The 23,953-nt window shown below is 41.3% G+C and overlaps 1 protein-coding gene across 1 annotated transcript in view; it reads left to right on the forward strand.

The window, feature by feature from the left end:
* The first annotated feature begins 1,646 nt into the window (after positions 1–1,646).
* The window catches only part of LOC144688612 (protein-glutamine gamma-glutamyltransferase 2-like), a 45,382-nt gene continuing 23,075 nt past the window's right edge, over positions 1,647–23,953 (forward strand). The window contains exons 1-6 of the mRNA XM_078555387.1: positions 1,647–1,789; positions 7,411–7,590; positions 9,193–9,432; positions 12,002–12,120; positions 15,508–15,636; positions 17,088–17,265. Coding sequence (XP_078411513.1) covers positions 1,699–1,789; positions 7,411–7,590; positions 9,193–9,432; positions 12,002–12,120; positions 15,508–15,636; positions 17,088–17,265 — 937 coding nt within the window. The 5' untranslated portion in view covers positions 1,647–1,698. The remainder of the gene's footprint in view (positions 1,790–7,410; positions 7,591–9,192; positions 9,433–12,001; positions 12,121–15,507; positions 15,637–17,087; positions 17,266–23,953) is intronic.

Below are 23,953 nucleotides of genomic sequence, written 5' to 3' on the forward strand. Positions count from 1 at the left end.
ATTTGCCAGCACACTCACACAGCAGGCTTTATCCACTCCCATCTAAGATCAACATGCCCCTTCTGTTCATTGTGTAGTGCTTTTGAGGTGTGGCTCAGAATTAGCTTCCCTTCCCTGTCACTACTTTAGTGCTTACTTTGTAAGGCAGAAACTGCTTTAATTTTAAGTTTGTGATGACTAGAAAGTGTTGTGCCCATGCCTAGCTCTCAAGAGGCAATTTTATTTTATTTTTATGGGGGTAGAAGAGGGGAATTCAGATGCTCATAGGGAAGGTGTTTAGTGCTGGGGTTGATACTCTACTTCTTTCAAATCAAAGTATAAAACACTCTCAGATCTGTATAATTCAAGTTAAAAGCAAAACAAAGGAAGCTTCATTCACTCTTCTCAGCTAGGTACCTTAGCCCTGACTTCAAGACATTGCTCTCTGTCTTGCAGTGACTACACTGGAAGAAACCCAATTAGCTATAAAACACTTTGGAATGTTATGAGATGCTATATAAATGCATGTTTTGCTTTCTTTCATTATGATTTTCCCCCTGCCTGCAGTTATCTTTAAGTTATGACCAATTTGGAATTTGATTGCCAAATTGATGACATTCATTGACAAATTATGAAATATTTAACATTGTGGGACCACCAACCATCCACCAGAAGTCGTCTTGAAATTGTTTGACTCATTTGCCTTTGTGCTAAGGGATTTAATCCCATCAGTCTTAAGTAAACCTGGAACAAGAGAAGTGAGAGGATAGAATGTTAACTCACTTTTCCTTTAAAACCCCATTGGAGAGTTTAACTTCGTTTCCTAGGCAAAGATATAATTTTGACTTCTAATTTATACATTCTGGCTTCCTTTGTCAGTCACTTTCAGAAAGGGTTTTTGTATCACTGCCCAAATTACTGTCTCATAATACTCAGTAGAAAATATACTTAGTGGAGTGAATTAGAATTCCCTGCTAAATCCTCCCCTCAACTGTACATTATAAGCACTTTGTGACTGTAAGGTTGACTACAACATATGAAATCTTACCAAGGACAATTTGTTGTGGAGTTTACTTGATAGAAGTTGGAACTTCAACTCATGGCCTCTGAGGGTAAGAGAATGATTATCTATTAGAATCACAGAAATTGCAATACAGGAGCAGGCCATATTGGCCATGGCATCTGTACCAGCACTAGCTCTTCAAGTGGAGTTATTTTAATCCTTTCCTTTCTTGAATAGGGACATTTTTTATCCTCTGTCATAATTTCCATTGTCATGTCCTACTTGCAATGGCCAAAGAATAAAGCTACCCATTTGGGTCTGTGGAACTTGACAAGTAATACTGCACTGTGAAGGGATCAAAATTTTGTCCTCAGTGTGGCTGAGCTCTTGGCTTCAGTTTTAAGTGTCTCTGCAAATGAGAGCTGGCCAAGTGCAGTACTGACAGTGACTAGCCGAGAGTAGTGTATTCTATATTCTCAGTTACAAGAACTGCCTCGTCTGCAAGAGGAGGAGAATCAAAGGCACAGAAAAAAAAATAATGACGTTTGGCTATATACCTCAAGGGTTCACTTGATTCATTACGTTCTCACTAGAGGCAGCTAATATATTCGAAAGTAGGTTTAACAGGTTGGGCAACTTTGATGCTTGGCCAACATAGTAAATAAGAAAAGAGAACTTTCAGACATGCTGCAACCAATTACAGACAAATCGATGGTATGAATGTTGACAGACTCTTGGTATGCACCACAGTTACAGAAGGAGCACTGAAGAGAAGAGATCGCTTAATTGAAAGAAGCTTGACAACACGTGAGTCGGGTAGAAGCATTCTATTTTGGGAAAATAATGTTTGGGGGACAGAGAAGGAAGGAAGATTTGTTAAAAGAAACATTTAGGAAAGTTAATAGGTTTATGAAAGAATATACTTTAGAAACGCCTTTTTTTTAAAAGTGGTATTGTGAAAGGAAAGAAATATAAAAACAGACAACAAGAAAATGTGCTATTAGAAATTGTAGAAAGTGGGAAACCATTGCCTATGTACCACAGGACCTGCGCAAGCATCTTTTACTGTAGATATTGGCATCATGTGGCATTCATGTTGGCATTTGGTGGTCGAGTTGCTTTATAAATCGTGTCAGTTTTTGCTTGATATAGATAAATGTTTGCCTTTTTCATTTAATATAAATAGCATTGTTCTTGTTGCTTCATTCTCCTCCACATTTTCTTTATTGCAAATAATTTTACCAATTTTAACAAGTATTTTCTTCTTTTGATTTTAATCACTTCGGCTTAAATCTTGTTATTTTTAGTGACTCTGAAACTCATTGAATTTTACAGCCTAGAAAGAGGCCATTTAGCCCATTACTCTTGTGCCATTTCTCTGAAAGAGCTAGCCACTTAATCCCATTCACCTGGCTTTTATCCATACCCTTTTAATTTGTTCTTTTATTTACGAATTATACTTCCATCACTGCTTCTGATAGAGCATTGTATGTAATCTAATATTTCTAACAATCATCTGCAAAAAAATGTTTCCCTTAACTGCTCCCTTAATTCTTTTGCTAGTGGTCTTAAATTTATAGCTTTTAGAAATTAGCTGATCAATCAATGTATTTCCTAATTAACCTTATCAAAGCCTCTACCAGATCTCCACCTAATCTGGTTGTTTTAATGAAAGGAGCCCTTTATTACTCTAGTCTATCCTTTTAACTAAAGCCTCTCATCTCTGTTATCATCTCATTAAATCTTTCCTGCAGTTTTCCATAGTAATAACATATTTCCTAAAGTGAGCCATCTAAAAGGGAGAGGGAGAGAGAGAGTTGAGAGGGAGATGGACAGAGAGGAAAAAAGCATGAGAGGGGGAGGGAGAGGATGAAAGAGTGTGTGGGGCAGACTGTGTTTGTGGGGGCAGAGTGTGTGCATAAGTCTAGCTCACTCCCATTATCTGGGTTCTCATTCACCCTCACCTCCACACACCAGCATGCATTCTCATCCACTCTCACAGTGGGTGAGGGTGAGTGAGTGAGCAGCCAAGACTGTGAGTGAGCGGGACACACACACTCTCACCCTTTTACACTCTAATGGCCATCTTTATTTATTATTCATTGTTTTTTTGCTCAGTAAATTGATTTTTTTCACACCTCAGTATTTTCTAAAACTTCATGTTTATTGTTGTGCCAAACTTTACCTTTCTGAAATGTGCTCGTCAGCCCCATGAGTGAGAAAAAATTTGAAATGTGGACCCCCCCCAACACAAAAAGATTGAACAAGCCTGACCTACAGCCACACTCCGCTGCTACATGCTGCTACCTTTTAAGTATTGTGTAGTCCAGTTTGTCATAAATGCTATTTGCAATGTTAATTAGCAATGTGCCGTCATATCAAACAAGTTACTCTCTGTTTCATCAAGCTGCATCTATATGAACTATCTGCTGCACATGCAGTACCCAGGGAAAACTTGCTTTTGCCACATGTGTGATTTTCTGAAGTTTAGGAAGTTAGGAACATATAGGAACATGAGGAGGCCATTTAGCTCCTTAAGCCTGTTCCATCATTCAATGAGATCATGGCTGATCTGCCACTTAACTTCATATACCCTCCTCTGCTCCATGTCCCTTAAGACTTTGGGTTAGCAAAAATTCATCAATCACAGTTTTAAAATCAACAATTGATTTAGCATCAATTGCCATTTGTGGAAAAAAGTTCCAAACTTCTACCACCATGTAGAAGTATTTCCTAATTCCACTCCCGAAACATTAGGCTCTTATTTTTAGATTATTCCCCCTAACCCTAGATTACCCAACCAGCAGAAATAGTTTATCCCTAACTACCCTCTTTTTTCCCCTGAATATCTTGAAAATTTTTGATCAAATCAACCTGTATACTTCCAAATTCCAGAAAATACATCCCTAGTTTGTGTAATCTCTCTTTATAATTTAATGCTTGAAGACTAGGTATCATTCTGGTAAATCTATGCTGTAAATCTGCACTGCAAGTATTCAATTGAATCTATTCAGGCCCTCATACAAGGCCAATTAAGAGGCTTACGTCAGCTACAAGGGATCCCATTCACTTAACAGAGATATTAAGGATAATTTTGCAAGGGGCCACCGGTGTAAAACTTTGCTAGGCAGTGGTGTCTGTTTCAGAACCAGCCCAACAATATTATAATCCTGTCCCTGACCTACGTTCCCATCTATGGAGACTCCACACTGGAAATCAAGCTCGATAAAAATGATTCAGACAGCCTGTCAACGCCTGATAACTTAGCATTTCACAAGATGTTATTCTATTTATGCTCTTCCTATTTAAGGAAATATTGTTTGCTCCTTTTCAGCAAAGGTAACAGCATAGATAGGTGGCTTCTTGGAGACTAACACTGTGCTACTGTAACTCCTGCATCTACCAAAGATCCCCACACTGAGAAAGAACAAGCCGAAGTAACGGCAGCACATTCAGTATAACCCTGCTGCAGCAACTTCATAGCAATGGCTTATCATTTGCTGTCAAAATAATGGCAACGCTAATAATGCTCGCTATTACATACACAAGAGTGCTACATTAAGTTCAGATGAGGACAGATGCAGTTAAACATGGAAATCCAGAGGTTGCCATCCGAGTAGTGATACTTCACCATTAGATTCACAAAAACTGCATCTTACTATCTTCCTCATCATTGAAAACATGGAATGGTGTGAGGTGGCTGTGTTTTAATGGTATATCCAATTTAAACTTGTCCCAGAAAGTTAAACCTTGTCCATTTCAGCCTAAGTACACTTTTAACAAAATGATTATTGTTCATTATTGCTCATTAACCTGTTTGTATTGCAAATTAACCATCACAAGAACTGAGTTTCATTTCTTTAGGTTTTAATTGTTGGAAAGCTTAAAAATGTACAATTGTGTACCTGATTTGACATTGCATTCATCCACGTTAACATACTCTTCATGTCTTACATTGTTAATTTCACAATCCTTCAATCTGATTGGTTAAGGAGATACTGTTGCTTGCCCTGTTCACTCAGGTCTCAGATGCTCTGTTTCCCTCACTGCAACGTTATCAGCTCGCACTTTCAGCAACTTACCATATAAAACATTAAATGTACGATGTAAGGGATGCATAATTTGCTGATGTGAGACAGTTTTTTCCATTCTTAAAACTAAAATGGTGTGAGCGGTTTCTCAGTAGTAACACTCTGACCTCTTGTGGGTTCAAGCTCCAGTCCAGGGACTTGAGCACAAAGTCAAAGCTGACAATCCAGTGCTGTTTTGAATGAGCATTGCACTTCCAGAGGTGCCATCTTTCAAATAAAGTGTTATAAGAGCTTGTATTTATCCACTAACTTTAACATGCCAAGGTACTTCACAATAGTGTTATGGAACACAGTTTGACCCACATAAGGAGATATTAGGACTGATGAGATGTAGGTTTTAAGGGGCATCTTAAAAGAGTAAAGTGAGGTAGAAAAGCTGAGAGGTTCAGGGCCTTAACAACTGAAGGCTTAGTTGTCAGTAGTGGAGTGATTAAAATCAGGGATGTCCATGAGGCCAGAACTGGAGGACCTGAGTTATCTCAGGAGGTTATAGAGCCGGAGGAGATTATGGAGATAAGAAAGGCATGGAAGGATTTGAAAACGAAGATGAGAGGCATTGCTTAACCAAGAGCCAATGTACGTCAGTGAACACAGGTATAACAGGTGAAAAGACTTGGTGTGAGTTAGAACACCGCAGTAGAGTTTCTGATGACTTCAAGTTTATTGTTGATAGAGCATTGGAGGCCAGCCAAGAGTGTGCTATAATGGTCAAGTCTAGAGATAACAAGGCATGAATGAAGGTTTCAGCAGTTGATGAGTGGAATCAGGGGATGTAAAAGGGGTGGTAATAGGTAGTCTTAGTGATGGCTTGTACATAGAAGTCCATTTCAGGGTCAAATAACAGCCCGGTTTGCCCTCAGACAGTTGCCAAGAGAGTTGGAGTCAGTGTCTAGGGAACAGAATTAATGAGGGGGACTGAAGTCAAAGGCTTTGGTCTTCTCAATGTTTAGTTGAAGGAAATTTTGGCACATCAAGTACTTAATATTTGACAAGCAGCCTGACATTTCCGAGATAGCGGGAGTGTTGAGAATGGTGATGGTAAGGTAGAGCTGGGTGTTGTCAGCATGCATATGAAAACTGACACTGTAGCCAGAATTTTCCAGCCCCTCATGCTGATGGGATTTTCTGGCCCCGCCAATGTAAATAGAGGTTTCATTGCTCACCAGCACCACCGCGGGGGACCTCGCTGCGGTGGGGGTGGGGATGGGGGTGGGAGTGGTGGGGTGGCTGGAAAATTCTGGCCTGTGGTTTCAGATGATGTCACCAAGTTGCAGCACGTAAAACGGAAATAAGAGGGGCCAAGTATAGATCCTTGAGATTGCCAGAGGTAAGGGTGTTGGAGTGAGAAGATAAAATATTGCAAGTGATTCTCTGGCTATGACTGTTTAGATAAGAATGAAAAAAGGTGGGTCCAGTCCCACCCAGCTGGAAGAGAAGCATTGAAGGAGGATTATGTGAATGAAAGGCTGCAGGCATGTTGAGAAGGATGAGGATTTTGCATTGTTAATGCTGGGAGCTGACTCACTGATACCAAAAAGAATTTTGTCGCTCCAGTTCTGCTTTGGGCAATATTTGATTCTGGCCTTAAATAGTTTTGTTAAGTGAATGTATATAATAAGTTGCTGATCACATTCTATTCCTTCTCTCAAATGAATAAACATGGCTGAAAGGAGGTGAAATAACTTGAACTCAGTTCAAACTATAAGTTTTATCAAGTTGACATCCCAGAGCATGTACACGCACTTCTTGTCAATTATTGTCATCTATAGAAAAACTCAACTTGTCAATCAGACAAACTGCAGGTGATCTGGAATGTTCAGTGGAAGCAATCTGCTCAGCAAACCCTTATTCAAAATGTTGGCAACAGAACCATTAATTTTCTTATGTGTAATTTGAATAGACAGCAGTACTGGTAATTCTAACGCCCTACTGCTTAAGGAGTGTCACTCTTTTTAAAAGTGCTAAGAGAGTGCAAGATGATTATGATAAAGGAACACTTTCAGCTCATCTTAATTCATCCAACAAGAAAGAATCTGAAGTCTGCCCCGTTAATGCATATAATTATTTCTGAAATAATTCCAGGGACTTTGCTTCTACAACTCAATCTGGGAGTTTATGTTAATCATTCTGTGGGGCAGATTTTGACCTGGTGTGATTGTGTGAAGCGGGCGGTAGTGAATTGGCAGCTCTTTTTACCAGTCTATAACTAATATTGGCATCGAAGATTCTTACAGAGCAGGAAACCATATCCGTTCAGCACAAAATAAAATAGTACAGTTAATGGTTTTATTTTCTTTTAGTTTTTATAATCTGAATATCCTGTGGATTCTGTTACAGTTGCAGAAATGAATGTCGCTGTTGACTTTCAATGTGAGAAGAACAACCAAGAGCACAGGACTGCTGAGATCGACACCACCCGACTGATAGTCAGGAGGGGACAGTCCTTCCACATCACATTGCAATCCTACACTGATGAATATATAGACGACAGCACATCTGCACTCAGTGCTGAGACAGGTAGTTAGTCATGAATGAATTGAGGATGTTTAATGACTTATATGAAGGTTAAACATCTCCATAGTTACTCAAACTCATGCCCCACCTTTCTCAATTTATTTATAATATGTGTGAATGCACTAGTTTCTGTAGCTTTATGACAGCAAGTAATGCACAATGACATCAACGCATACCACAATACACTGTTAGATGGTCCCGTTGGTTCTTGTAGAAACTTGCAATGATGACTACAATGCGAAGGCTTAAACACTCCCCTGAAAGCAGTTACTATATACAAGAGTGAAATCAAGAAGCATTTTTCCATACAAAAGAATTGCTTACTCCTGTTCCTATCTTCTTATATTCCTATGTTTTATGCAACCAGTGATGGTGTAAACCTGTGAGGTCTATATCTCTTGGCTTCTCAGACATGGTTAGAAACAAGCTAGCCCTTCAGGCAGCAAGTTCCTACTTATCCTTTGCCTCCAACACCACCTACCCAGTTCACCTGAAGAAAGTCCTAGATTTGTTCAGGAGAGACTACTGACCCTGAGAGGGTCTCGGGAGACATGAGACACAGGCATTGGAATTAACTCTTATTATACATCTGGAAAAAGTAAAGATAAAGAAATGGGTTGCAATGGGTGAATCTCATATAAAGTTAATTCCATGGGAATTTGTCACATATTACTGTCATTGGTTGCATGTGAAGGACTGTCACCTTCCCAATTCCCAACCCCATCCACAGCTGCAATACTAAGTGATTTGAATATTTTTAAAAGATTTGAGGAGACAGTGGCTTTGTGAACCCCTTCCTTCTGTCTGCTCTTGTCTGTTGTGCACAATGACAGACCTTGATGGTAAGCACTGGCTTAGGTGACAGATGGCCTGAGGTAATGTGCCAATACACTTCAGAGAATGTAATGGTTCTTGAAGCAACCTTTGCAGATGTTGTGAGGTCTTAGGCTTCTTGCTGACTTCCAAAATCTTTTCTCCCTGTGGATCTCTGCATTGAGATGTGTGACCATGCCCTGTCAGGCATCTAGCACTGCATTTCTGTGACCCCATGTTCAAGACATTGCAGTCCTCCTATCCTACATTTGGTTGAGTCACAGCCCCAGACTGAAACCCAAACATCTTCCTGCTGCTTCCTTAGCTATTTCCTTTTGTCTTGCCTTACTGCAATGTGGATGTTAAGACACCTCCACAAGCAAAGCACGATTTAAAACCCAACTGCAGGGTGATTAAGCTAGCAACCTACTGGATACCCTACCACAAAGCTGTGAGACCCAATATTGTAGTTACGTATATCAGGAGATAACTTGATTGATATTAATGAAATAGGCCTTGGCGATCTGACGGTTGTGTACAACTGTTAAGTTTATAATGTTATCAAAATTATATTACAATAGGAAAAATGTCAAGTTTATGCAGAAATCACCTTCATTATCTTGCTATCAAAAAAGAACACAAAATATATTTTAAACAACTTTTTGAAACAAATTTCACATTTTTTGTTAAAATTGAAGAAGGTGAAGATTCTCTAGTAAATAGGGTTGACTGATTTGTTAGCATACAATTGCAGTCTTGTTGAATTTGGGCTTGATTCTTGTCTTACTTTAGGGCCAAAACCTTCAACAACATCTGGAACCAAAGTCCTGTTTGTATTGAATTCATTTAGTGCAAATGGTTGGAGTGGAAAAGTTACTTACAACACTGGAACCAGATTGACCTTGGACATATCCTCATCTCCAAATGCCAAGATTGGACGATATAGCTTATCTCTTCTAACTACAAAAGGAGGCCTAATCAGCAGCTGCAAACTTGGGGAGTTCATCCTACTCTTCAATCCTTGGTGCACTGGTATGGATCCTTTTAATACAGATTCAGAGAGATTTAGAACCAGGTGGTAAATGAGAAAGGGCCTATATTAATTGAAGAACAGGCCAACTTTGTGCAGTCCAGTTGTTAATGCAACATGTGTGATATACTAATGAGACACAGTATACATTATCACAGGGAGTGATGCAATATCTCGTTTTTGATCTCGATCTTGTTTTCTCTTTTAGACCTCATGGCAAGCTGAAGCCACTGTAAGATAGTCTCAATGAAAGTTAATGTATTCCTTGCCTCAGCAAGCTCTGTAAATATACTGTGTTGGCACAACGAGACCAAGAATATTAGAAAAACTTGTAGCCATAAGCATAGGCCTGGAACTTCAGGTCAGCAGAGGCATACACCGCTGACAGTGTTTAAAAGTGCACTTTTACTTTTGCATCTGGGACTTCCTCTCCTGGCTGCTGATTGGAGCAACCAGTGAAGGGATTCGCGAGCAAACAAAAACAAAAAATGCCGGAAAAACTCAGCAGGTCTGACATTTGTGGCAGGAAAGACAGAGTTAACGTTTCAAGTCCACATGGCTCAATAGTCATACTGAGTCGAAACGTTAACTCTGTCTTTTTCTCCACAGATGCTGTCTGACCTGAGTTTTTCCAGCATTTCTTGTTTTTGTATCAAATTTCAAGCATCCACAGTGTTTTGCCTTTATCCAGGGGTTTCACGAGGCCTTGTGGCAAAGTTTTAAGTGGCTTTTAACTAATTCAATTCTTGAAAACACTTTCCATTGCTCTTGCCTACAAGTGTTTACAAGTGATTTCAAGAGCTTACAAATAGTTTTGAATGCTCACGAGTGTTTACAGATGCTTTCAGGGTTTCCTTTATTCAAAATTTTAGTTCTAGCCCCCTTCCCTTCCATGACAACCTGGCTCCGTTCCTCCATCGCCCCCCTGCAAACTCTCCTCCCCACCGACCCCTGGCTCTACTCTCAACCACCTCCCCCCATCCCGGGCTCACCTCTGACATTATTGGGACTAAGGACCTGAGGGTGAAATAAGCAGAGCCAGGAGATGTGGTGGTGAGGAGGTGAGCAGAGCCAGGGTGGTGGGGGAGTGGAGAAGCCAATCTATACCTCCTTCCTGAAGCAGTGAAGAAAGCAAAGCAACATAGATGCACTGCTGAAATTTTAGTTATAAATGAGAATTGGGGAATGTTTCAAAATTCTGAGAGTTGAATTTAAAGCCTATTATTCCAGTATTTACAACCCCATCAAAGTGTTACACATGGATTCAATGCTGATGAAACCTTCATTTTGAATTTTGCAGCATGTCACAACAACAGATAATTGTGCAGAGTTCCACAGTTCTGAAATTATGGTCTCCCAGATTATGCAGAGTGCAGGTGATGGTGGAAAAGCCAACGATAATTTCCAGCCTGGTATCTCAAAGTGGACATTTAATTATAAACCCTACTTCCCAAACACACTGCCATTGATAGTAGTCATTATTCACATAAGGTCAATAATGCAAGTTCTTATGAAAGGTCATTGAACTGAAACATTAACTGCATTTCTCTCTCCACGCACACTGCCCAACCTGATGAATATTTCCAGCATTTTCTGCTTTGACTTCAGTTTTGTTAGTGTTTACTCATCCCCAAGGGGAGATCTACCTGTCAGATTCCTTACAATCGTTAAGCATATCCTTAGACACCAGTGGGCAACACCACAGGTTATATCACATTGCATTGGTTTAAAACTATGGGGCTAGAAGTTGGTTCGCATCTGAGTCAGAGCAGGATCTTGGTGCAACTTGTGTGTGTGTGTGTGTGTGTGTACCTAAGGAGGCAAACTGCTCCACTGGCCTTATGAGGATAGAACCAGCCTACCCTGGGTGTGGGAGGACCAGCAGAATTGGCTGCCTCCGATGCCAACTGAGGACATCAGGTGAATCTGGGGAGAAGGAGGTCATAGTGCATAGTTTGGGGTAGGACATGGCAGGCAATAATTTTAATGTGGAGAAGACAGGAGCATTTCAAGTTCTGCAATAACATAAGAGAATTTTTTTTTAAATTTTCCTGTCAGATGGCAGCTTCCCGCAATCCCTTTAAGAACCACAGATTTTTCTGCTGAAGAAACTGGCTACAATGCGCAGGGTGCATGCTGTGACCAATCACAGTCCAATTTTGCATGGGATCCTGAAGCAGGACTTAAGCATTTGCAATTCATCTAACTCTAGTTTCAGGCATATACACTTGACAGCTATGGAGAAGCCCTAACTATTATGAAGGGCAGTACGTATGAGCACAAGCACACCATCTTGGGCTCTTTGGCATCTTTTTTATGTCTGTAAAACAGCGACAGCATAATCCTATCTCTGGACTGTAGGTGTTTAAAAAATAAATGTAGATTTGTAGGATTGTTTTATTCAAATATCCTGTCAATTTGCTGATCATAAATGTTATTCCTCATATTCCTGCTATTGAAAGTTCTAATTCCTGACTTAGTCCTGAAGAAATTTTTTGTTAGTTTTTTTATTTCACATCTACAAATTACAAATGATTGGTGTCTTATTAAATCTATGCTTTCCCCTGTCAGGGGATGAAGTTTTTCTGGACAGTGAGGAACAACGAAAGGAATATGTACTGAATGAAGATGGGATCGTCTTCATGGGTAGTAATCGTTGTATTCAAAGTCGCTCATGGTACTTTGGACAGGTATTTGAAATCCTTGAACAATTTACTATGGATTTTTGTTTAAAAGTGAGCTGCATCATCTGTCAGTTTTCAAACTTGCCCCAAGTCCCATTCACTCATCACCCTTGTACTTCCTGACTTACATTGGTTCCATGTCCACAAATGCTTCAATTTTAGAAATCTTTAGATGGCACTGAGTCCAAACTGTAGCCTCTGCCACCATGAGCTATATTCATCCCTGTTTATGGAGTAGCATTAAACCTCTTGCAGGCTCAGAGAAATTTATCTTTGAATGTGTGCAATTGAAATTGCGACCTCTTGCAAAGGTTCCTACCAGTGATTCCAAAGTCAATTAGAATGCATTGAAGGTAAATGTAAATGTTGCAGGTGTTATATTGAATATAATTTTGCATCCCTCTACCACAAAACTGCAGCCCACACATTATTGTGGGCGATATTAATTTAACACCTTGGTATTACATTCTTATGTCTGTTTTTTTAACAGGGGCAATAAGCTATTTAAAATAAATCGGTCAATGCCTACATCAAATTGGCAAACAAAAAAATACATTTTGATCACTGATGTTGCCAATAGTAATTTCCAGGCATTTGATTTTTCCCCAAATTCTGCAACCAACTGCTCAATAGCAGAAAAGCTGACATTTCACGGGATGCAGGAATCCTTACATCTGTGTGACTAATAGATCCATAACAGTGATGGTTGAGAATCTAGTGATGTAACAGATCAAGACTGAAAAATGAGCCCCAAAACTCCTGAACTCTGGGAGCATTCTGGAAGGACAGTGCATTGCACTGTCGGTTGAAGTGAATTTGGAAGGATCCAACATAGGCCAGTGTTCCAATCCTTTTCATTCCCATCAGAATCCCAGCATTTCAGGGGCGGATACATAGTACCTCCACACATCTCCACACACGATGGGTTGAAGGGCTTCTTTCCATGCTGTAAAACTCTTTTGGGAATTTTCATCATTTACTCCATTAGAAGCCCTAGGTGCCAAGGACATGCTGAGTTCCAGTGTCTAACATTGGTAGAGCCATGAGGGGTGGGGGTGGCTTGCGAGGAGTTGGGCGTTCTTCAACATTCTTCAACATTCTTCAACATGCTGGTTTTGCAGAGGCCAATTGCATTGTTGAATCGGGCAAGTTTCAAGAGCCCCAGGAGCTGGTTAATGTGGCAGCGGGTGTCACAGCAAAGCCCATCCCCACCATGTTCAGGCAGGTACCCCAGTTGTGCCCGAAGTGCCTGCCAAAGACATTTAAATGACCTTAAACTTAGGGATTTTGATGGGGTCAATGTCAAAGGAAAGATGAAAGTTCCACTTTGCCTCAGATCTACACCCTATTGCTGGTTTTATCAGGTTTTTCAGGGTAATATTGTCAGATCTATTATGCTGTTTTTGCTTTTACAATATTATTAATCATTTGATAGTAGAGAACTTGAGCATTGCTGAAAATAGACATTTTGTCAAAACTTTTTGTCTTGCACCAGTCAGGACAATCTCAAAAGTACCAATGTCAGGGGAAGCAACAACTTTATACTGTATGAGAAGAGAATTGGTTGGAAAGTAAACTCTGATTTGTAGAGATGTTGCCATAAAGAATGCACTAGAAAACAGGGACCAATCAGAGTCAAGCTGCCTGGTTTAAATTTCAAACAATGCCTGGCAGTTAACTGTCAGTCATCATTAACTGCTGCATTCTCCATGGCAACGCCCCTAGCAATCAGAGTCCACTTGCCAACCAATCAGCACTCTCTTCCCATACAGTTTTTTTTATTTGTTCATGGGATGTGGGCATCGCTGGCTACACCAGCATTTATTACCCATCCCTAATTGCCCTTGTTCAGAGGACATTTAAGAGTCAGCCACTTTGCTGTGGGTCTTGAGTCACATGTAGGCCAGACCAGGTAAGGACATTATTGCCCTAAAAGGCATTAGTGAACCAGATGGGTTTTTGTGACAATCGACAATGGTTTCATGGTTATCGTTAGGTTTTTAATTCTAGATTTTTATTGAATTCAAATTCCACCATCAACTGTGGTGGAATTGGAACCCGGGTCCCCAGAGCATCACCCTAGGTCTTCTGGATTACCAGTCCAATGACAATACCATTATGTCACTGCCTTGTTTCTTCCCTGACATTGTTATTCTAACAACTGTCCTGATGAGTGCAAGACGAAAAGCTTTGACAAAATATCTTTTTTCAGCAATTTACAATATTATTCATTTTGCTCTAAATGTCACTTATACTTCCACAGTCTATAATATATCTAACTCTAGGTCATGAATAGAATATAAAACAGTCAGGATGAAATTTCTGTGCTTTGTGGCCCTTCCGCACAAAATCATCACCACTATTGATGATTTAGACACCATTGTTGCCACCTCTAACCTCACCCTCAAGCCCCTGGTGAATTCATCTTCCACTTTTAGCCAACAAGGTTTCTGCTAAAAGAAGACCTTTATTATATTCCTTCAGGAACAAATGATTACATCTGTCACAGAGAAAAGATATACAGGCAAATCAAAGAACCTGGAATCATACTCAAGGTGGAATCGTTTTGTGCTGTCAATGTTGGTCCCTTCAGCCAAATCTTCCCTGCAAGTTATTAATGTACAGGCCCCACACCCCATTGATTGCTAATTACTCTCTTCACTTGTTGTAAGATTTTGCAGCGGATCCTTCAGAAATCTTGTACCCTGTTTTTGCACATAATGAGATATCAGTTTTAAAGACTTGTCCTTTGAGTTCTTAAATGCTGAATCAATGTTGAAAATAAAACTTAGGAAGGCTGGTATAATATACTTTAATATATTTTACCCAACTGAACTGTATCTGTCTAAAACTGGCTGTGTTATTAGCATATGATCCGTCACTCCCAATTTTCTTTTATGTGCTCCAACTATGTAATGCTCTACATCCAAGTGCTCAAGAAGAAAATTGTTGCATGTCATGAGCGCATACTGTGTTGTGGAAGACATTTGCTGAGTGTACTGTGCAATAGATATCCAATGTCTCCAGCTAAGCGGGCTACTTGGCACATAGGATTTCTGACAAAAGCGAACTAAAATTTATTTAAATGAACTGATTGTGGAAAATCTCCTGGGGTTGGTTCATGGCCAAAGGGAGGGCATAAAGCCTGCCTTATCACACTTTCAGCTGTGTAGATGCCTCAGTGGAACCGCCTGGCCAAGATATCCCAGCACTGAGAAGCGAACCTCATAACAATATCACTGAATGTCATAGCAACTGAATATCAATATAACATTGAAACTAAGCGTATATTTATAATTGAATATAACAATGGTAGATATAAAAGACACTATCATCGCTGAACAATTTTTGAACAGTATTCGTGGAGTAAAGGAAATGTTCTTTCTTTTTTAGTTTGAAGAGAAAGTCATAGATATCTGCCTTATGTTATTGGACATGAATCTCAAATGCCTGAAATGCCCAGGGAAGGACTATGTACGCAGAAATGACCCTGTTTACATCAGCAGAGTTGTGACAGCTATGGTAAGCACTGTTAACATTACAGTTGATAGTGGTGAGAGTAATAATTCGTAGATAAACAATGTGATGCCCTTCACTAGGGTTTATTTTAAGTTTTCTTGTGTTCTCTAGTTTAATATTTCTGTCTGCTTAATCCCTTCTTCGAGATCATAACAAACATTGTGAGATTGTGATGTCAGTTGTGGTTTGGTTGTCCTTTGAAACACTGTAACCCACAATGAAGCTTTAAAGCCTTGCTGGACACCCTCCATTCACTTTTTCAGCACTCCCTTGGAAGTGACATGGAAATGTCAACCTTGGATCAGTCTGTAGTACTCTCAGCGCTGAGCCACAATTTTCTGATTCAAGTTCCATTTCGAAGATTTGAGCACAAGGTTTAGACAGACTTTTGGAATACAGCATTGTTGGATGAGGAATTAAACCAAAAATTCATCTGCCCATTCAAATCGATGTAAAAGATCCAATGGTGCCATTTTAAAAAAAAAATTACAGGAGTTCTCCCTGATGTCCTGACCTATATTTATTCTTCAATCAGCATCATTAAAAACAGATTGTCTGGCCATTACTTCATTCTTGTTTGTGGGGCATTGCTGTGGACAAACTGGTTGCTGCATATCCTACAGCAGTCACTTCAATGTAGTAGTTCAAAACCTATGAAATACTTTGGGACATCCTGAGATTTTGAAAAGCATTATATAAATGCAAGTTCTTCCCTTTCTCTATAAATCACCATGAAAGGTAATGGAAAACAAATCAAAGAGATATTTGGAAATATTAGCATTTAGTCTTGTTTGAATTATCCAGAGGCTCTATTTTGGTTATTCATTGATCAAAAGCACTGTCTTTCTAGCCACCTTGCAATCTGGCTCTCATTTATACTTCCCTTCCCATCTCTTAGTTCCTATTCTTGCTTTATGAGTTTATTTCTGTTGTGCTTGCTCAACCCTTTTAATATTTAAAAAGAAAATGAAATCTAAGGTAAAAATGGCCACTCAGGCAATCAAGCTCACTCCTTTTTTACTGTGGGCCTGGAAGGCTCCAGTAACCTGATTTATTGTGACTGTGTGTAATCTGCATTTTATAAAAATAATGAAACAGTCATTCAACATAATGTAATTCAGCATCATTAAATCTTTTTACAAAGTTTACTGTCACTCTTTCAGATAACAGCAGCCTTGATCCTCAGTTTGAGATAGGGTGAACTAGTCAATGACCTTACAAATTGCAACAAAGAGCCAAGAACCTTGCAAGTGGAGAAGTGTGTAGTTCTCCCTTCATACCATGGGGGAATGAAGGAAAGACTAAACTCATTTTGATAAAAATTTAATGAAAGGCTGTAACCTTTCTATTGCAATAACCTTATGATCACATTGTGTAATGGATTTCATTGATAGTCTCAAGAATAAAAACGACATTACAATGTTTGTACAGATTCACTGTTCTAACTTTTACAGGTGAATTGCCATGATGACAATGGGATACTTGAAGGCAGATGGGATGGCCCATATACTGGAGGGGTGTTGCCTTGGAATTGGAATGGAAGCGTTGCCATCCTTCATCGGTGGCACAATCGTGGCTGTCAAAAAGTTCAGTTTGGGCAGTGCTGGGTGTTCGCAGCGGTGGCCTGCACAGGTACAGAGGGGAAGAGGGAAAAGCAACTTTATTCTGAAATGGAATCTAATTTTAAACCTCTACATGCTGATGGATTGAAATATATCTTAAAGCATTTGAAATATATTTACATGACATATTCAGACGCTTAGGCCAGGATTTTCCACCCCCACCAGTGACAGAAATCGTCTCGGGCGGGACCAGAAAATTTGGAGAGCGGCCAAAATTCCATTGACTTTGGGTGGGAATTTCCAGTCCCACGGTTGGCGGGACCAGAAAACTCTGCCTTTAGATTCATTTACATGTCATGGAATGTGTGTTTATGAGAAAAAATATTTTGTAATTCTTTTAATAGTGGTGATTCAGTGACCCTTTGATTGTTAGATTAGAAGCCCAATTTATCACCAATATCATGAACTGGTTCTGGAAACACAAACATCATGACCTAAATTTTTCAGACAGCGGGTGGGCTCAGTGCGAGCAGGCAGGGGCAGTCGCGGAGCCAATCGCCACCCGTAATTGGCTCCGCAATGCTATTTTACGCAGGCGGGCCAATTAAGGCCCGCGGGGGGGGGCGCTCACAGAAAACTCCGAAGACTTCAAAAGTATCAAATAAAGATTTCTAAATCCAGTTTAAAAAAAAATGTCCACATAACACAAGCAGTCACCTGAGCAAAGACATTATAAAAATTCTATGCATAGATTTTTTTTTTACTTTAATGATGGAAACCTCATCCCTCCCTTGGATGAGGTTTCCTGAAAAATGCAAAGGCCGCCTGGCCAATTTGCCCACCAGCCAACCATAACATTGGACAGGAAGCAATAAAGTCCCAGTTCATTGCACCGTTAATGGGCGTAATAGCCCTCTTAATTGTCGGCGGGCGGCTTTCGAGTTTTGCACACGCCCGCCGACCAACAGATCGTGCGAGTGCGCAATGACGTCTGGGCGGTCACCCGATGTCATCGCGCATTATTTTACACACGAGCATGTCAGGCGCGCACCTGCATGCCGAGCGAAAAATTCTGCCAATAGAATCATAGAATGGTTACAGCACAGAAGTACGCAATTCGGCCCATCATGTCTACCCTGGCTCTCTAAAGGAGGGTTTCACCTGGTGCCACTTCCCTGCCATTTTCCCGTAGCTCTGCAAATTTTGCCTTTTCAGATAATGACCTAATTCCCTTTTGAAAGCCTCAATTGAATCTGCCTCCACCACATTCTAGATTCTAACCACTTGCTGCATGAAATCTTTTTCCTAATGTTGCCATTGCTTCTATTGCCAATTACCTTAAATCTGTGCCCCCTGGTTCTTGATCCTTCCGCCAATGGGAACAGTTTCTCCCTATCTACTCTGTCCAGACCCTCATGATTCTGAATACCTCTATCAAGCCTCCTCTCAATCTACTCTCCTCCAAGGAGAACAGTCCCAACTTCTTCAATATTTCTATGTAACTGAAGTTCCTCATCCCTGGAGCCATTCTTGTGAATCTTTTCTGCACCCTCTTGAATGCGAACCCATCTTTCCTGAAGTGTGGTGCCCAGAACTGGAAGCAATACTCCAGTTGAGGCCGAGCTAGTGTTTTATATAGGTTTAACATATCTCCTTTGTTTATGCCCTAAGATAAAGCCTAGAATGTTGGATTTGTTAATAACCATGCTCTCAACCCAGGCCCCTCTACTTCTGGCCCCCCTTTAGAATTGTACCCTTTATTGTACGTTATCTCTCCACATTTTTCTGACCAAAATGAATCACTTCACACTTCTCTGCATTAAATTTCATCTGCCGCTTGTTTGCACATTCCTCCAACATGTCTATCTCATTTTGAAGTTTCCTCCTCATGGTTCACAATACTTCTAAGTTTCATATCATCACAAATTTTGAAATTGTGCCCTATACACCAAGGTCTAACATATAACACGAAGAGCAGGGGTCCTAACACCAGTCCCTGAGGGACTCCACTGTAAATGTTCATCCAGTCCAAAAAACAATCATCTAACAACTATTTCTTGTCAGTCGGTTACAGTTCCTTTTATTGCTACTGTCCTTTTTATTCCATGCACTTTAACTTTGCTCACAAGTCTGTTGTGTGGCATTGTATCAAATGTCTTTCGGAAGTCCATATACACCACATCAACAGCATTACCCTCGTCAACCCTCTCTGTTACCTCATCAAAATGTCAAGTAGGTTAGTTAATCGTGCTTTTTCCTTAAGAAATTAATGCTGGCTTTCCTTAATTAAGCTGGATTTGTCTAGAGACTATTCATTTTTTTCCCCAAATTATCATTTCTAAAAGTTTCCCCACCACCAAAGCTAAACTAACTGATCTGTAATTGCTTGGTTTATCTTTACACTTTTTCTTGAACAAGAGTATAACATTTGCAATTCTCCAGTCCTCTGGAACCACTCCTGATTCTAAGGAGGATTGGAAATTAAGGCCAGTGCCTCCTCAATTACTCGCACTTCCCTCAGTATCCTAAGGTGCAAGTCATCCTGTCCTGGTGCCTAATAAATTTAAGTACAGACAACCTATTGAATACCTCCCCTTATCAAATTTAAACTCTTCAAGTGTCTGAACTGCCTTCTCTTTCAGCATGACCCAGGTAGCATCTTCTTCATTGGTAAAGACAGATGGAAAGTATCAATTTAATACCTCAGCATCTATGCATAAATCTTATTTTTGGTCCTTAATCAGCCCCACTCTTCCTGTTAATATTTATCTGCCTGCAGAATATTCTTCGATTCCCTTTTACGTTAGCTGCTAGTCTCTTCTCATACTCTCTGTTTGTTTCTCTTATTTGCTTCTTCAAAACCAATATTCGGTTTAGTTCCCAGTTGTGTTATCCACCTGATATCTGTCGTAAGCACACATTTTCTGCTTTATCTTACTCTCTATCTCTTTCATCAAGGAAGCTCTGGATTTGTTTGCTCTACTTTTCCCCTGCATGGGAATATAGCTTGACTGTACTCAAACTACCTCTTCTTTAAAAGCAGCCCATTATTCAGTTACAGTTTTGCCTGCCAACCCTTGATTCCAATTTATCTGGGCTAGGTCCGTTCTTACCATCATTGAAGTTGGCTTTCCCACAGTTAATTATTCTTATTCTGGATTCTCCCTTGTCCTTTTCCATAGCCAACCTAAACCTTATGATATAGTGATCACTATCCCCTAAATGTTCCCCTGCTGACACATGATCCACTTGGCCCACCTCACTCCCAAGAATCAGGGCTAGAGTGCCTCCTTTTTGTTGGACTGGAAACATTCTGTTGTAGAAAATTCTCCTGAGCATACGCTTGGAACTTTTGTTTTTCGCTGCCCTTTATACTATTATTATCCCAGTTTATATTTGGATAATTAAAGTAACCCATTAAGTGTAAAACCCTGTAGAAACCTCATAAACACTGTTTTAAACTCTTTCACTAGCATTTCTGTCGCGCTTCCGCTGAATGGTGCACAATCGGGGGAAACCTACAGAAGGTTTAGAAATTTATAGCAAAAAAGTGGTGGAGGGTAGGGGCAGGGTGCAGCGGGGGCTCATTTAACCCGTCATACCTCTGCCAACTCTCTGAAACAATAGCCACTCAGTGCCATCTCCCTGCCCTTGCCACATTTCTTTTCAATTATTTATTTTTCTGTAGTAGGATACATGCAGGCTATAGTGATAACACCATGGAACTAATGGGCTTCAGTTTCATGAGGGCATTGAGAGCGACACAAGTTCGATACAGCTTGAGGAGGAGAGTGTATGTTGCCACAGCAACTTGGCCTCCCCGAGTTATCTGCATCATCTCCCATCCATTTCTTTTTCAAATATTAATCCACTTTTCTTTTCAAAGCCGATGTGAATTCTGCTTCTGTCATTGTTTCTGGTTGGGCACTCCCATTTCACCAATGCTCGGTAGATAAAAAAATCTTCTAGCCATTCCTTTTATTCTTTATTAAATTCACGTCTTCGGGTTATTGATTCATTGGCTGGTCCCAATGGTTTAATCCCTATTTGGCTGATCAGAACCTCTCAAATTTTAAAGAGTCTATCAGATCTCCTTCTACTGAAAATAGTCCCAGTTTCTCTAGTCTTACCTCATAACTGAACCCTCTTATACCTGGAATCATTTGGTAAAGCTCTTCTGCATTCTTTCTATTGCTGTAATATCCTCCCTAGAATAGGGTTCCTCAAACTGGCAATGATGCCACACGTTTTCCCCTTATTGAATTTGAGTGTATTAGACCTCCTGGTTGCAGGACAAAGAGAAAATTGAGTAGGCTTTCTAACCAAGTGCACTCCTACCTATCCCATATTCCTCTATACACTGCACTTGAGCCAATAGCTATCAAACAACCACTCCGGCACTCAAAATTAACTTTTACAAGGGTGGAGTCTCATCCCTATATTGTTATTGCAATGCTCCTAACTTCTCTCTGCTGTGCCTTGCTGTTAATTTGGGAATGCAGATTTCAATTGGGTCCCCCTTCAATCAGCCCACAAGTGCAGTGGTTGATTCCTCCCACAAGCTCTGACAGCCCTCCCCTGCAGAGTTTTTTTCATAGTTTCTTTTTTAACTTTGCATAGTGTCAGGGTGGAAAATGGTGGTGCTGAGGTTCTACTACCAGACCAGCTTCCACCACCCCCCGTGTGACTGTGGAAATCCCTCTCATCATCCTAAAGGAGCATAATTTACGGGTTATCCTCCCTCCATTCACTCTCAGCAACCTCCCCACCACCCGCCCCTCCAATCCTTGATCCCATTGTCATTGTGGTGAATATCCCTGTCTTACCTCCTGAATACTTTGATGTTGCTGTGCCCCATGTGGATCTGACCCCGCTCCATCTCAAGGCTTATTGCACAGTCACATATAGGGACCCCCACCCCCCCACACACATGCCATGAGACACTGAGTGCCCGCCCCCAGATTATCTGTTCCCAATCTATAGGCAGCAGATGCCTCCCCTGATTGTGACTGTGCCACCTGCGGCCCAGTTTTATTCCCAAAGCCCCATGGACTGGCATGTGTGAGGTGTGCACACACCATGCTAGGTGCGACTGACAGGCCCTCCCCTCCCTCAACTGGGACAGGGCAGTCTTTCCAAGCTCAGGCATCTAAAATGTAGCGCTTCTGCACAGGACTGGCTTTCCATTCTGGCCCCGTCTAGCTTTTGGACTTCTGCACTAGATTCTCCATTCTGGCCCAAAGGACATATAACCCACCCCGGTCCCCCCAGTCATGTGTCTGAGTGCAACCTTACCCAGTCTTGCCTCCCCCTCCAGCCCCTTCCTTTGCCTATATCTTGTCTCACACTCCTGACATCCCACCCACCCCCCCACCCCGCAACCTTAGTCAAGCCTTTGCCTTCCATCACCTTCTCTTGTCTCTGTTTTGTCTCACACCCACCCCAGTCAAGCCTTTGGCCTCCAACACATTTCAACCCACCCGGCCTTACCACTCATCTGGTATGTTTTGGCTCTCAGATGCTTTGGCTCTCAAATGCCCTTGAAGTTGTTCTGGTCTTGCCTGTGCAGCCTGGCATGGAGTCAGAGCAGCCTCGAGCACAGCACACCTTGAAGTCACAAGTGAAGTGCAGTTCGCCAGGTGTACATCAATTATATCCGATCGTGCATCACGTCGGTCCAATTAGGCACCGGTGTGGCCTTTTGATCCGGAATGGTGGCATGAGCTGTCTTCATAATGAGCATTCATGATATTCTAATGGCAGAGTAGGAGACGCGTGCTGCTGTTAAAGTCAGGAGTAGGCAATTGCAACGTGATTTTATGTTGGCGTAAAATGGATTTTTGAGATTCCTTCATGTTTTCCAATCTCGCCCACCATTATGCCCGCTGCTGACACGACTGGAAAATCCCGCCCATGGTCTGTGTAACACTACTTGTAGAAGCGCTATGTGAGCATGTTTTTTCCCACTGCATGACCGGGAATGAATTTGGAGGTGGTAGCCCCGCCCATCAGCTGGAAAGTCAATGATGAGTCTGCCTCTCCTGGGCCTGGAAGCCATGATGATATTTTTCATGGCTCAGGTGATTCATTGCTTGAAACCCTGGCTTTCGCCCCCATAAGCAGGATGGCTCCCCTCCAAGAGGAGCCAGCCCAGAGGGCCATCAACTCTTCATTCCCTGCAGCACCATTGGGAACAGTGGCCATTGCTGGAACCGCAGCCAGTCTCTGGCCCAGACACAATGGAGGCTTGGCAAGTGGACCAGGCTTGCCAGTGTCAGTCAGGCAGGCCCCAGGGTAAAATCAAGGGGGCCTTGGTGATCGGGAAGCCAGGGTGGGCGGTGATCAAGTGAGGACAGCCCTCTCTGCCGGGAGGATCCTTGGTGAGCACAGAGTGTCTGTACAGGAGGGACCCCTTCCCCCTCCCCGCAAATTGCCTACCATGTGCAGCCAAGCCATTAAATCCAGGAGTGGACAATTGCACTGTGATTTTATGTTGGTGTACAACAGACTTTTGAGATTCCTTCATATTTTCCGATCTCGCCCACCATTATGCCCGCTGCTGACATGACCGGAAAATATATACCAGGGTATACCAGATGGTTTTGCCATGTGGCGGAGGCACCTCTCTTGCTGGCAGCGGGAAGAGATCCTTAAGTGGCCATTAATTTGACACGTAAGGGCCTCCTTGGCCCAAGGGCATGTGGGTTGTCTGACACCTACTCTGCGCAGGTACAACAGTGAATGTAGGTAGATGACAG

Source organism: Cetorhinus maximus, chromosome 13, assembly GCF_964194155.1.
Source record: "Cetorhinus maximus chromosome 13, sCetMax3.hap1.1, whole genome shotgun sequence".
Taxonomy (NCBI): Eukaryota; Metazoa; Chordata; class Chondrichthyes; order Lamniformes; family Cetorhinidae; genus Cetorhinus; species Cetorhinus maximus.